At 61.6% G+C, this 14,413-nt stretch overlaps 1 protein-coding gene across 1 annotated transcript; it reads right to left on the bottom strand.

Moving 5' to 3' along the window:
* Positions 1–428: 428 nt before the first annotated feature.
* On the bottom strand, positions 429–14,155 carry CACTIN (cactin, spliceosome C complex subunit). Its single transcript, XM_034997437.1, has 10 exons — positions 13,948–14,155; positions 11,000–11,471; positions 8,166–8,261; positions 7,517–7,662; positions 6,462–6,624; positions 6,264–6,378; positions 2,677–2,869; positions 1,981–2,103; positions 1,565–1,848; positions 429–1,251 (listed from the first exon to the last, which is right to left on the bottom strand). The coding sequence occupies exons 1-10, from the start codon at positions 14,112–14,114 to the stop codon at positions 761–763; spliced, it is 2,250 nt and encodes a 749-aa protein (XP_034853328.1). The 5' UTR covers positions 14,115–14,155; the 3' UTR covers positions 429–760.
* Positions 14,156–14,413: the final 258 nt, after the last annotated feature.

Genomic DNA, 14,413 nt, shown 5'->3' with positions numbered 1-14,413 from the left:
GCATTTCTGAAACTCTAGAAGTATTCTAAAATAAAGTGTTTATTAAAAAAACATGCAACTTCATGAGTAGACCAATTAAATGAAAATAAGATATTTCCCCCCACCTAAAAAAATTCATTTTAGAGAAACAACCTAAAACACTCCCAGACGGAACAGGGCGTGTGGCTGTGGCTGTGGCCGCTGGAGAAGCCGGCGCCGGGGGTCTTGCCCCTTCAGGCTGGAAACGTGTCTGGAACAGGCGTCGGAAGCAACGTTTCTGGGGCAGCGTGTGAGTGGGTGGTGGCCGCACTTGTCAGCCCCACAGCCGAGCTCGGCCACACGCGGGGACGCGAGCGCAGCTTCGGGCCGGCTGGGAGGCAGTCTCCAGGAGCGCAGCTGTCCCAACGTGGGGGGGCACCCGGGTCGGGTGGGGGCGCCGCTGCCGCACGCAGAGAACGTCTCTGTGGCCCCTGGCTGCTGGACCCGGTGGCAGACGGGTCTTCCGTGCCCACCCAGCGGGCGGAGACTGACCCACAGCAGCACCAGGCCAGCCTGGGCGAGGGCCGGGGTGGGGTTCCCGCAGCCGCCCTGGGCTCGGATCCCTGTGCCTCAAAAGCCTGGCACCCTGCCCTGTCAGCGCGACGGGGCAGCTTCTCCGGTGGCCCCCCTCCCCTGTCCGCAACAGGGAAAGCGGGTCTGGGCGACGGGAAGGCCAGGGGAGGCCGCCGGCCCCACCGGCCGCTGCGAGGGCTGGCAGGCGGCCCGGGAGGGGGCCCGGCCGTCACCGGCGGTAGCGATAACGCTTGAAGTGGAACCAGAGCTGGAAGATGCCGTTGGCGAACTGGCAGCGGAAGCCGTGGCGGTGGGAGTACTCCCACTCGCGGTTGACGATCTTGAAGGCGATGTCCTCGTAGGGCGGCCCCGCGTGGAAGCGCAGGGTGGCGAAGTCCTTGTTGTCGGCACATGCCTCCAGGAAGTACTCGGGCGTGGAGCGCTTGTCGATGAGGTCGGGGTAGAAGATGTTGAACTTGTAGCCCTGCACGATCTTGGGCGGCGGGTTGTCGAAGTCGTAGTGCGTCTGGTTGTACTTGTTCCACTCGAAGCCCGTGTGCACGCGGTTGAAGAAGCGCGGCTTGCGTGGACGGTACTTGTCGGCCCACAGGTAGGCCTTGCCCGTCAGCGGCATCTCCACGCTGAACTGCGCCTCGTCCTGGCCCATGCCCTCCTTGGCCCGCCGGAAGAAGATGTCCTCGGCGCTCTCGCTGGCGTCACCTGCAGGCGGGGCTGCGTGAGCCGGCGCGGCGGCCCTGGGCCTCGGCTCCCCCCCACCACACCGAGCCGACCCCCCCCCCCCCGGGGCCCCCCCCCCCCCCCCCCGCCCACTTCCAGGGGCAGATGGAGAGGTGGGCCCGGTCCCAACACGGCCTGCCCCGGCCCGGTGCTGGCCATCTCCGAGTGTCCCCTGGGTGGGCACCAAAGAGCCCGTGTCCCCTGGCGAGCGGCCAGAGGGCCTGGTGGTTAGAGACCTGTGGGTGGCCCCCAGCAGGGCCTCTCGGGAGGCCGGAGCAGGTCCCCACGCCCGCACCTGTGACCTGGAGCTGCTGCCGCGACAGCTGCAGACGCTGCAGGTCCTCGTCCGGCTCCAGCACGTGGGCGTCCAGCGGCAGCTCGTGGGCCGTGAGCAGCCGGGGGCTGTACTTGCCGGCGTCGTAGTCGTCCAGGCTCTGCTGGATCAGGTCCTCCTCCATGAGCACGGCCTCCCCATCCGCCTCGCCCTCTGCAGGCGCCGCCCCTTCTGCCTCAGGCTCCCCGGAGCCGCCCTCCGACGAGGGCCCGGGTGGGGTGGGCACTGGGTCCTCGGGTTCCAGGCTGCGGAGGGGAGAGGGCTGGACTGGGCCTGGCCGGCGGCAGCGGGATGGGGTGGGGCGTGGGGGGAGGGCGGCCCGGGGCCCCTAGAAGGTCCTTGGCTAGGGCTGCGGAGGGGGACGGGAGGCGGCCTACCTGTGGCCAGGGGACGGGGGCTCCTGCTTGAGGATGGGAAACAGAGGCTCACTCTCCACGCCCTGCTCCTGCTTCAGCTTGTACAGCTTCTGCCGCAGCACGTCCTGGTGCCGCTCTCGGAGCCTGGAACACGGGCTGGAGGTCACCCCGCCCTCCCCGCCAAGCCCTCGTCCTGACACCCGTTCTTGGCGAGGGTCCTGGGGAGCAGCAAGGGGCCCCTGTGGAGGACGGGGGGGCTGCCTGGGGCCCTGCAGAGGCCTACGGTTGCGGGGGACGGGGGCTGCCAAGGGCCAGGCTTCAGCACCGAGAAACATGGGACTCGGTCACAGACCCTGCCGGGAGCAGCACTCCACGGTTGGGAAGGGTGGGTCCCCACACCGGGGCCTCGTGTGCCACGGGAGCCCCCAAGCTGGGCTGAGCAGGACGCAGGCAGGCGAGAATAAACTTAGCGACAACTCTGCAGTTAGCGGCAGAGAGGGGCTGTGTTTACACAGCGCGGCCAAACACGCTGAGAATTTGTACACAGAGGATGCGGGGTGGGAGGGAGAGAGGCGGCCTCAGGGCCCGCCGTGATGCCTGCTGACCCCCCAGAGGCCCTGCCCGCTGCCCGGGACCCCAGCTCCAGGGGGCAGAGGCTCCCCGAGGTCACAGAGGAGCCGGCTCCCGTGTCCTGCAGAGGCCGGGGGCAGGGCTGACCTGGCGCGTGCCATGTGGGCGCGGAGCTGCTGCAGGAGGCTCTCCCAGTAGCCCATGTCCAGGTTGGGGCCCCCGGCCCGGATTTTGCCCTCGATGCCCTGGAAGATGACCTGCAGCTGACTGTATGTCTTGCCCTTGAAGACCGACTGCACGTCAGAGCTGACTGAGGCGTTGACCCCCTCTCGCCGCTCACCTGCAGGGGACGGGCCGCTCAGCGCGGGACTAGAGTGCTGACCCTTCCCTTTGCCCACACTGCCCCTCCTCTGGTCCTGGGGTCCTGCCTCCTCCCGGCCTCTGGTTCACCCCTGCCTCTGGCTGGATCCTAACACACGTGAAGGGGGCACCAGGCCACGGACCCTAGTTGGGATGGTTCTGACTCTGGGCCGGGGGGAGCCGGGTGGGTGTTTTCCAGCGTCTCCCCACTCTGACCCTTGGGCCAAGTCTGAGCACCCCAGCCTGGCATGCCCGGCCTGCCACCCCCACCGCGTCGGAAGAGGAAGGAGGGATCGCTGGACAGCCAGACTCTCGGGAATCCAGATCCTGCTCTGCCAATCTCGGCTGTATGACCTTGGTTAAGCGGTTCACCGTTTCTGGGCCTGGCTCTTCCCCCAGTAAGGAGGGCTGCTCATTTCCAGGCTCTGCAGAGTCCTGACGCTGCCCCGAGGCAAGCGTGTCCCCCTGTCCTGCATCCATCACGAGCTGGGGCCCACGGCCACGTCCCTCCCCTACAGACTGAGAGGCCCCGGGGGCAGGGCTGGGTGCCGCCTGGCGTGACCTGCTCTGGCTCACCAGCTCCCTTTCCGCTCGTCAGACACACCAAGCCCTGCCACAGGCCCGTGCACACGTGTTGCTTTCCACCGGCAACATGACCTTCCTTGTCCATTTTGCCTCCTGGATTGCTCCCTTTGGCCCGGAAGCCTGATTTGTGGCTTCCCCAGGGCGGGGACCTTGTGGGGCTTCTGAATGCTCCCTCTGGGCTACGGGGCCAGGCCCGTGGGAGCCTGGTATGCGGCTGCTGCTGAACGCAGGGGTGCGCGGGCGGCAGGCGCGTCCTGCTCCAGAACCGGCTCCGGCAGCCCTCCCGCTGGACACAGGGCTGCAGCTGGTCAGTTAGGGTCACGAAGGGTCCCTCTAGCCGACCAACGTGGGGACCCTGGAATCAGCACCTAGAGACTCAGCCCCTCTGCCAGACAGCTGAGCATCCCAGGCAGCCCTAGACTCAGACTGGCTGAGTCTGTGACAAGCACAGAAACATCATGGGACCAAAACTGAATTCGGCGACAACTCCCCCTCCCCGCCCGTGGGGCCGCATCCCGCGTTCACACACACAGAACTCACACCCCACACAGCCAGCACCGGCCGGCGTGGCCCCACCCGAGCCACACTCTGCCACACGGTTTGAATAAAGTCAGGTCCCAGGTCCAGAACGCACAGGGCCCAGCTGGATCCCGGTGGGGGCTGGGGCGGCTCTGCCGAGCTGCCGGGAGCACTCCCTGGGACAGTGCTCAGGAGAGAGGGCAGCCCCACGGGGAGGACCCACAGGGAATGGTAGTGGGGGGCCCACTGCGGACACCCACTCTTATTGTACAGTTACAAGTTCCTAGTTACCGACAAGAGAAAGACCAAAAAAAACCCCAATTGAGTTTGTAAAGACAACACACGGTGCTTTGCAGGTCTCCTGGAACAAGAGAGCCGAGACCTCTTGGAAATCATGCCAAAAAGAGATGCCGGAAAGCAAGCTCATCTATGAGGGTAGCCGGAGCCAGCTGGGACCCCTGCCGTAACAAGTGAGGAGGGAAAGCGGACAGCGGGGCCTCTGCCATCACTGGGAGAAAGGAAGCGGCCACAGAAGGGGGCAACCAGCAAGGGGCCCACCATGGGGGCAGACGGCAAGAGAGGCCCGGGGACTCGGCGCAGGGGAGCTGTGCAAAGGGGGGCACACAGCGGGACGGCCCTCACTCTTCCCCAGCCGGTGGGTCGGGGTCTTCGGTGTCTGCAGGAGAATGCCCTGCCCCCGGAGTTCTATCCCAGCACTGCAGCCACCAGCCAGAGGGGAGGCAAAGCACACTTCCTGAAGTGCACGATGTCCCAGAACTTCCTGCTTTTCGCCAGAAATTACTGGAGAATGTGTCCCACCGACACGAGGGCACAAAGCACAAGAAAGGGAGATGTGAGGTCATAGAAAGACGAGCTCCAACACAGCAGAGCGAAGGGAAGCCCTGTGAGGCGGGGGACAAGGGGGACAGAGGGCACGGGGACAAGGAGAAAGAGGCCCGAGGGGACACTCCGATGAGTCCGGCCACCTCGGCGGGGGAGCTGGAGGCCTGGGGAGGCCTGGGGTTGGTGGTGGCCGAGTGCTGTGACCCTTGGTCACACAGCCCTGCACGTGTGCATGACAACCATTTACTCGTTTCTTCTCATCTGACACTCCTGAAGGTATCTTGTCATCCCCAGGGGACAAAAGAGACAACCAAGCTCCCAGGAGGTCACCGAGCTGCCTAGCGGCCTGGATCTGCACCCAGGGCCACACCTGCCCCGGTCAGTGCCCTTCCGACTGGAGTTCTATACCCAGCCCACTGCCACCAAAGGAAATACCTCCTCACACATCTCTGAGAACAAAGAATTTCCTTTTCTTTCTCCTGAACTTACTACAGGACACGTCCTGCCAAGAGGACGAGGATGCAGGAAAACAAATCACCACTTATAAAGATGATGAAAAACATTCCTCCTTTTCCTAAGAGGAAACCAGCCCCCCCACCCCGTCTGAGTAAGACAGGCTTGGAGGAGGGGGAGGGCGCGTATCCTTGGCCACTGCCACGCCTAAGAGAAGCGGGGCCTAGACAGGCCCACGAGGCCCACAGGAGCCGGGCGCTGTCTGAGCGGTGGCCTTAAGGGGTGGAGGGGTGGGAATGTAATTGGTTCTAAGCCTCTAGAACAGTGGTTCTCACCCAGGGTGATTCTGCCCCCAGGCGACACAAGGTGCTGTCTGGGGACACCTGCGGCTGTCAGGACTGAGGGTGCTCCGGACACAGAGTGGGTGGGGGCCCAGTAACTGCAGTGCTCAGCCTGAGAAACTGAGCTCCAGAGCTCATTCCCCCAGAGGTTATGCGCGTGTGTGGCCACCTCCAAGGAAAGAAAATGAATTGATAAAGAGCATCAGGTTGGACAGACTGGGGCTCCAGGGGCTTCCCAGACAAGCAGAGCCGAGCCCCCAGTCCTGCTCTCACTCAAACACACCCAACCTCCAGCAAAAACCTGAAACCCAAACAGACGAGGCCCCACTGGCACCATTCCCAGGAAAGCAGAGCGTGGCTGAGCGAGTGTTTAAAGAAAGCGGGTGGGCGCACTGCCGGGCTCTGAGCCCCGACCCATTCAGGGTCAGGAGCACTTGCTGTTGTCCCCTGGTGGCTCCCGGAGAGGCCTCCAGAGGGCCAGGGAGACCCCAGATGGGGAAACTGAGGCAGGCAGCGAGTCCGAGGTTCCTTGGGGAGCCACGTGGACCAAGGCGGCTCCTAGCAGACCCAGCCACGTGCCCCCAAAAGCACACTGGGTACTTTCTGGCTACCCTGGCCCCAGCCCTGGGTTACCTGGGCCCTTGCCCGAGGCCTCCAGCTTGCGGAGCTTGGCGATCTCATCCTCCGTGATGGTGGTCATGTCCCGCCAGAAGTCTGCATTCTTGCCCTGTTCCAGCTCCATGTACACCTGGAGGAGGGAAGTGCAGAGGGGTGAGCGCGGCGGAGGGCTGTGCCGGGGGCCCGGACACGAGCGGTGGGGCCGGGAGGTACCTGGATGTCCTCCAGCAGGTCCTCCATGTCGGCTACAGTGAGGCCGTTGAGGAAGGTGTACGGCTCGTGCATCTCGACGGCCAGGTCATCGTCCTCGGCGCTGATGTACTTGGCCAGCAGGTCGATGGGCTTGGCTCGCCCATCCCGGATGCGGATCTTGGAGCTGCCAGAGAGCAGGGAAGCGGCGTCAGAGCCCAGGGTGTGCCCCCTCCCCTCCTGAAGACCATGCCCTGGAGAAGTGACCTGTGTGGAGCCAGGGGAACAGTCTGGCCTGCAGTGGGTGGTGGTCAAAGAAGTCTTCCTGGAAGAGGAGTACCAGGCACAGGCCCAGACATAGGCAAGCATGGCATCTGAAGAGCAGCAGGTGGGAATGGAGCGGGGTGGGGGGACACAGTGAGGCAGAGAAGACCACCTCCTCCCAGTGGATGGGCTGCTGGGGTGGAAGATCCAAAGCCTCAGTGCTGCACCCGTGGGGACACATGTCAAGCGCTGATCCAACCCAAGGGAGCCCTGTAACCAGGTCTGAGCCCCTGGGGGCTGGTGTGGCCAGTAGGCAGCAGGACAGAGAGGGGGCCAGGAGCGGGCTCCCGGGGCACACAAGCCAGACCTCGGGCTCAGAGGCCTGCTGTGTGGCCTCAGGCGCTCATGGGTCCTTGTCTGTGACCGGGCCTGATGAACAGACACTCCTGGGGGCTGGGGGGTGGAGAGGGATGACCATACCAGCCTGGGGTCTAGCACCCTGCTCGCTCATGTAGCAGCACTACGCGGAGCAAGGACCATTCAGATGTCTCCCTGACACGGGACTCAATGGGGGAGACAGGCTCAAGGAAGGAAGCGAACAGGAAGTGGTGCACGCAGCAGGAGTTGGCACCAGAAGGGGGGTCAGGGAGGGACTCCCTGAGGAGGTGATGGGTGGAAACCTGAAGGGCAAGGGGCACCAGCCAGGGCAGAAGGCTCCAGACAGTGGAAAGAGCATGTACAAAGGCCCTGGGGCAGGCAGGGCTCCATGCGCTTGGGCCCGGAGGAGGGCAGCAGGTGGTGGAGGCAGCACGTACCGCAGCTTGGCCTGCTGAAGGTGGAAGTTGTCCTCCTGCTCCTCCCACGTCTTGAAGTGCTCCGCCTCCTTCTCCCGCTGCAGCATCTCCAGCTCCTGCTCCCGCATGGCTTTCTCCCGCTCCCGCTCCAGCCGCAGCTGCTTCACCTGGGGGCACAGGGGGCCGATGGGGGGGTACAGGCAGCCCCTAACAGCCAGATGGGGGTCTCGTGGGGCCTGCCCTGTACTCTCCTAGGCCATGGGGCACCCTGGGGTCAGGGGTGGGATATAACCCAGGCCTGCCCCCAGCCCACCAGCCCCGGACTTGGGACTGGTCAGGGAAGCTCAAGGCCTCGGACAGACCCTAGGACAGAGGGGCATTCTTTCTGCTCGAAACACAGCAGCCTGCAGCAGCCAGGGTCATTTTGGTCATCTTGAAGGAAGTATCTGAGAGTGTCTGACCCAGAGGTCAGCAGAACCAAGAGGTGGAGGGAGACAGCTTGCTGGAGGCACTGCCCGAACCCCTGCATCCAGCTGTGCCTGAAGCCAATTCCCCTGCACTTTCTGTGTAAGCCAATCAGGTCTCCCTTGACATAAGCCAGGGTGAGCCTTTAGGCCCTCACAAGGGAAGGCCTCCTGACCCCATGTAGGCAGGCCAGGGGCAACCCCACCTTCTGCAGCTCCAGGCGATTGTCCTCTTGGATTCTCTTGTTCCGCTCCTTCAGCTCCTTCTCCTCCAGGTGGCTGATGCCCTTCTTTTCCAGGGCCTGGAAGGGCCAAGCACACACCCACTGAGCAGAGATGCTCCCTCCCACCTTCCCAGGCACCACCTGCCAAGGGTGTTCCAGGCACCCCTCCGCAAGATCCAGATCGAGATCCACCAGGCTGAGCGGTGTTTTTGAAGATAAGACCACGAGACCGAAAGAAGGGATCTGCCCACGGCCACACCTCACTGACTTCCACTGAAGACGCGGCCCCCTTAGTATTCCCAGACCTAAAGTGATAGAATGCGATGCTTCGGACCAGCCTCCAGCACGGGTGGGATGTACACTAACATGCAGAGGGGAGGCAGCCACCCGCCATGGGGGCTCCCGAGTGTCATTCACGGGAGCACCTCTCATGGGACCCACTGCCCTCGTTTACGCAGAAGCCTCGCTGGGCCAGCTCTGTGAGGTTTAAGCCCTCAGATGCCCACTGGTCAGATGCCCACTCCATGTGGGCAGAGGCAGGACAGCGACGGAAGGAGAGACAGACTCAGAAAGCACACTTGCCTGGGGTCGCTATGAGGTCCCCATGCTCACAGACCCCTGGAGCAGAACAAGACACAGCGAATGCGATTCTTCCCCGTCTGTGTCCTCACCTGATGGAGGGTGCTCGAGGTACGGGGCTGGAGACCCCTCAAGCCCTCCAATATCCCCTCACAATCACTGCCTGAGCTGGGCGCTAAGCCTGCACTTCTGATGAGTGCTCCCCCGGCTGCGAGGGCTGTGCACGGATTCTCCCAGTGCCCAGAACGTGCCTCCGGCAGGACACAGGCCTGCCCGGCTTGGGGCCACGCCTGGATGCCCGGGCCGCTCCTTGGCCTCCCCCGCCTCAGCCTGGGCTGCCTCCACACATATTAATAGTGACTGTACTTGTCACCTACGGCCACACAGAACAGCAACTGAGGGCACAGATGAGGAGCCAATCACAGCTCTGCCATTCATGAGCGGGGAGACCCTGGGTGAGCAACTCAGTGGCCCGAGCTGACCAGGCTGTGTTAGGGAGAGTCGACGTGCGGAGAGCACTCTGAACGATGCCCGGCATGAAGCGTGTTAGCGGTCCGCATCGTGACTGTCCACGCTGCCAGCCGGCGGCCCTGGGACAAGGGGACAGACATGCGATGCTGCCCAAACTGTGGGCCTGTCTAGAGAGGCTTCAGAGGCTGAGCTGGGGTTGAGCCCCCAAGTGCTTATCCCCGGAGGGGCTGACGAAGCCCTCCCGTGGGGCAAATTCCCAAAGCCAGCGTGCGCTCCAAGAAAGACTTGTTGGGGAAATGCCCAAGCTCATGTGTGTACAAACCACCCCGAACTCGTTCATTCGACGCTACCGAGTGCCGACCGTGCACCAGGCTCTGGGGACAGAGTGTGCCCTGTGGAGTTCAGTCTGGCAGGAATCGCACATCATGAATCAGAGCCTCTGTTTAGAGGTCCGCTTTGCAACAAGACCTTTCTAGACCTGCTTGTTTCAAACCACAGCCATGGCACCCCGATGCCAGCCTGCCCTCTCTCCTCTGCACACTTGGCTAGTCTACTTATTTACAGTCTCTCCCCCAGAAAGCTGCCGGCTGCACAGGGGTCTTTGTCTCTCCAGCTCACTGATGCACGCCTGGCCCGCACAGCCCCTGGCACTGGCAGGTGCACGGGACAGGTGAGTCAGTGAAGTGCTAGGAGGGGAGACGCAGTGCCAGGACCTGCGGGACTCCGGGGGGGGGGGGGGGGGGGCAACAAGGCTCTTAGGAGAGAGACCAGGTCAGCTGAGAGCTAAAGGAGTGAGAAAGCAGCAGCCATGGAAAGAAGTGGGGAGTGTTCCAGGCGGAGGAACGGTGAGTACCAAGGCCCCAAGGTGGCATGGGCCAGTGGGTTCTAGACAAAGGCCTGGAGTGCACGTGGTGAGTGGCAGACGCCACGACATCCGACTGTGCCAGCCTGCTCCCGCCACCCCAGGCCACCTGCCTCCCCACAACAGACAGGCGCTGTGTTACGGTTAAACCATGTCCTTCGAAAAAATATGTCACCTTCCCAACCGTGGAACCTGGGAAGGGGATTTTACGTGGAAACAGGGTCTCTGCAGATGTAATGGGTTAAGATGAGCTCACATGGGGTGAGGCTGGGCTCTGAACCAATGACCGATGTCCTTACAAGACAGAAAGGGGACACACAGGCAAAATGGCCACGTGAAGATGACAACAGAGGCAGGGGTTGGGGTGAAGCAACCAAGAGCCAAGGGTCCCCAGCAGCCACCAGAAGCTGCAGGAGGCAGGAGGGCACTCTCCTCTAGAGCCTCCGGAGGGAGCGGGACTCTGTCGACATCTGACCTCCAAAACTGGGCGACAAAATCTGTGTCTTTAAGTCCTGTGCGCAAGGCCGCCACTGGCCGGGTATGTGACCCGTGTGTGAGACGTCAGCACTGAGACGACTGAGCACCTGTCTTGGGCGTGTGACGCAGAGAACCCGCTCTCCAGTCACGTTGGAGCTTAGCCCGGTGTTTTGGGCAGAGCGCCTGAAATTTTACACGGCAGGAACGCTTACGCGGTAAAAGCTACCACACACCGGGGTGCGTGCACGTGCGCACGTCGAAAATCAACTCTCAGCAGCAAAGCACCACCTGGGAACGCGTGCTGTGCGTGCTCAACCACGTCTCTTGAAGCAGAAATCGTAAAAGGCACGTAAAACAAAACCACGAGAAAGGCAGGAAGAATCTGCCAAGGACGCGCACCACGTGCCGAGGGCGGCAACAGGCTCACCTTGTTCCAGATGAAGGTGCCCAGGAGGTTGTTGTCGCCGAACGGGTTGTCAGTGTTGGTGTAGCCCATGTACTCCTCCCCCCAGCCCATCTTCTCCCGCTTTTTCCGCTCCTTGGCCTCCTTCTTGGCCAGCCGCCGGGCCCGCTTCTCCTCGGGGGTCTCGAAGGCCTTCATCAGCTCCTCCTGCTGCTTCCGCTCCTCCCGCAGCCGCAGCCGCTCCTGCAAGCTCTGCTGTTGGCTCAGGGCTGCCGCCGCCTCCCGAGGGCTCTGGGGGCGCTCTGGGGAGGCCGAGCTGGAAGCCGAGGAGCCCGGGGACCAAGAGCGTGTCCGCCGCTGGTGGGCCCATCGGCCCCGCTGCCGCTCCTCCTCCGAGTCGGACTGCGAGGACCGGTCCTGTGAGCGCCAGCGTGGTGGCAGCGGGCTCGGGCTCTGCCTCCTTCGCCGCTGCCACCTTTCTTCCTCCGAATCCGACCTGCAGAGGGAATCACAAAGGTCTGCTTACTGCCTGCCAGTCAGTCCTTTGTGTGACAGACATTTCCTGAGTACCTGCTGTGCCAGGCGCTGTTCTAGGTTCTGGGGACATGGCAGTGACCAGCAGTGATACGGACGGTCCCTGCCTTTGGGAGGCTCACATCAACAAATAAACATGCAGCATGACACTAGATAGTGCCAGAAGTCAAAAAGAAGAGTGACTTAGCATGAGGAGATGGAGATCTGAGGAGGCAACTCTGGAGGAAGTTGGGAAGGATGCTACAGGGAGAGAGTAATCCACGAAGAGAGCACAGCAAGAGCAAAGGCCCTGGGGCAGGAATTTACCTGGCATGTTCAAGAAGCAGCAGGAGGCCCATGTGGCCGGAAAAGTGTGAACAAAGGGGAGTGAGGGAAGGAGTGAGGGCAGGGAGGTGGGCTGGGTCCTGATGGTGGAGGAACTCTAAGTGTAGAAACCAGAGGACCTGATCTGTCCAAGGTGACAAGAGGGAGCTTATAGGAGAAGGTGCTGTTTAAACTGGTCCCACAGGATGGGCAAGAGTGAACAGGAGTAAGACTGGCAGGACTGAAAACCAGGCAAAAACACTGTGATCAGGGAATGGAATGCACGAGCCGCAGGGATAGATTTGTTAATGGTCAGGGGCCTTTGAACGTGTAGAGGAACAACCAAGTCTCTTTATTCTGTTAAATGCTCCACCTATTAAGCTCACGTCAAAAAGTCTACACCATGAAAACCAATTATTTTGGAGTGTCTGTATGCAGACTACACATTTGACCAAATTTTCATTAACAGTGCCAATTCGAATTACTTATCCGGGATGGCTGATTATCGTAATTCAAATATTAGGAGACAGCAAATATAAAAGATGCACAGATGACAACAATAAAATGTACTGCTGTACATGAACCAATGCGGAAAACAGCAACACCAGGGGCTCACACCAGAGCCAGCAAACTTTCTCTGTAAAGAGCCAGACGGTCGAGGACACAGGCCTACCACTCCGCCGTTGCAGAGCAAAAGTAGCTCTGGACAGACAGGAATGAATGGGCACGGCTGGGTCCCGATAAGCTTTTACTTTTGCACACCAAAACTTGAATGTATTCGAGTTATCTCATAACATTTTCACATGTCCTGAAATACTATTCCTCTTCTGACTTTTCCCCTCACCAACTAAAAATGTAAAAACCAGGGGCACCTGGTGGCTCAGTCATTAGGCATCTGCTTTGAGCTCAGGTCATGATCTCAGGGTCCTGGGACCAAGTCCCGAATGGAGGGCGGGGGGGGGGGTCCCTGCTCAGCGGGAAGCCTGCTTCTGCCCCTTCCCACTGCTCAGGCATGCGCGCCGGTGTGCTCTCTCTCATAAATGAATAAAATCTTTAAAACAACATGTAAAAAGCATTCTTGGCTCCTGGGCTGCAGGCTGCCAAGCCCTGGTTAAACCACGTCTGCGTTATTTCCGTTCTCCCTCTTATAACTTCTTGGAAGTCCTGGGTTGCAATGATCTTATGAGACTTAAAAAAGAAAAACCACTTTCTCAAATGTAGAGGGCAATGAGCCACGTCCGACTACAGCCACCGTGGCCACGCTGTGAACAGGCCAACAGGATGGGAGACAAGGCATGCTGGGAGAAGCCCCAGGGAGGTCGTGAGTACACAGAGGAGCAAACTTCGACCACAGTGGGGCAGGGACTGGCCTGAGGGTCACAGCCAGTTAGGGGCTGAGTCAGCATTGGGACCTAGGTCTGAAAGTCAGTCCCTGGCACCGCCTGGTCCCTTTGTGCTGGAACAGACTCAAGCCAAGCCTAGACAGGTGTCCCATTTCCAAAAGGACACAACTGTGGGCCTCGGGGAAGCTGAGACCCAGGTCCTAGGAGTCAACCCAGGCCTGCCACCTGTCACCAACCGTTCTTTCCTCTGACACCCACTTCCAATAGCAGGTGCTGTCCCCCCTCCTTAGGAAATCCCTCTCAAATCTTTCCCCACTGTGCCTCCCACTGCCTCCCTCTCTGAAAGCCACCACCATCGGTTGCCTAGACAACCGTACCATCCTCCTCCTCCCTGTTGTCACTCCTGCCAACCTCCTCAGTCCCTTTCCCACGCGAAAACCGGAGGAAGTTCCACAAAGTAAGCCAGACTACATCACTCAAAATCCTCCCAAGGCTTCCTCCTTCCCTCCCTTCACCACGGTACACGAAACTGCACGATCCGGTCTCTTCTTACCGCCCCGACCTCCTCTCCCACTTCCCCTCCGCCCCGCCTCGCTCACTGCGCTCCTTCACTGTCCCTCCAACCACCAGGTGCCCTGCCTGGAGCGCCTCTCTCTTTCCTTTTCGCTGCCTAACTGCGACTCGCACTCGGACGTCTCCTTCTCCAGGAAGCCCTCTCTGACTAATTCGAGGATCTCTGGCTCCCCGAGGGCGGGAGCCGGATCCCCAGCGCCGTTCACGCAGCGACCCCACCTGCGCTCCCGGCTCTGCCGCCTCCGCCTGCGCCGTACTTCGTCGTCCCGGCGCCGGCGGTTTCGCCGCCCATGGCTCCCGCTCCGACTTCGGCTCCGACTCCCGCTCCGTTGCCTGCGGCCCCTGCGACCTGCCGACCGCGAGCGCGAGCGTGTATCCCGACCCATCAGCTGAGACCGTGGCGGCAGCGCTGACACAAATATCCGGGGCCTGCGCCGGGGGCCTTCCTCCTCTGCGGCGCGCGCCGGGCTGCCCCGTCCGCGCCTGAGCCGGGAGAAGGAAACCCATCTCGCTGCCCCACCCCGCAGGGGCTCCGACGCCCCGTAACCTCTCCACTGCCCTCAAACGTGGCCCGTATGACGGACTCCGGCCAGGCTTTCGTCTCCAGGGCTGTGGGCTCGCCCTTTAGGCAGTGCTAGGGACAGCTCTATATGGGTCCTCGCGCCTTGGTGGGAGGGGCCTAGGG

The sequence above is a fragment of the Mirounga leonina genome, unplaced genomic scaffold, assembly GCF_011800145.1.
Source record: "Mirounga leonina isolate KUSES-001 unplaced genomic scaffold, KU_Mleo_1.0 Mir_94, whole genome shotgun sequence".
In the NCBI taxonomy this organism is placed as follows: Eukaryota; Metazoa; Chordata; class Mammalia; order Carnivora; family Phocidae; genus Mirounga; species Mirounga leonina.
This window is presented reverse-complemented; position numbering and strand designations above follow the sequence as displayed.

What these genes read in the sequence shown, in the direction of transcription:
- CACTIN (XM_034997437.1), bottom strand. Translation starts at nt 14,114, where the DNA reads ATGGGTCGGGATACACGCTCGCGCTCGCGGTCGGCAGGTCGCAGGGGC. An exon ending in CCCCCGTCCCCTGGCCACAG is followed by an intron (nt 1,849 to 1,980) that starts GTAGGCCGCCTC and finishes TCCCCTCCGCAG; the next exon opens with CCTGGAACCCGAGGACCCAG. An exon ending in GCAGCAGCTCCAGGTCACAG is followed by an intron (nt 1,252 to 1,564) that starts GTGCGGGCGTGG and finishes CCCCGCCTGCAG; the next exon opens with GTGACGCCAGCGAGAGCGCC.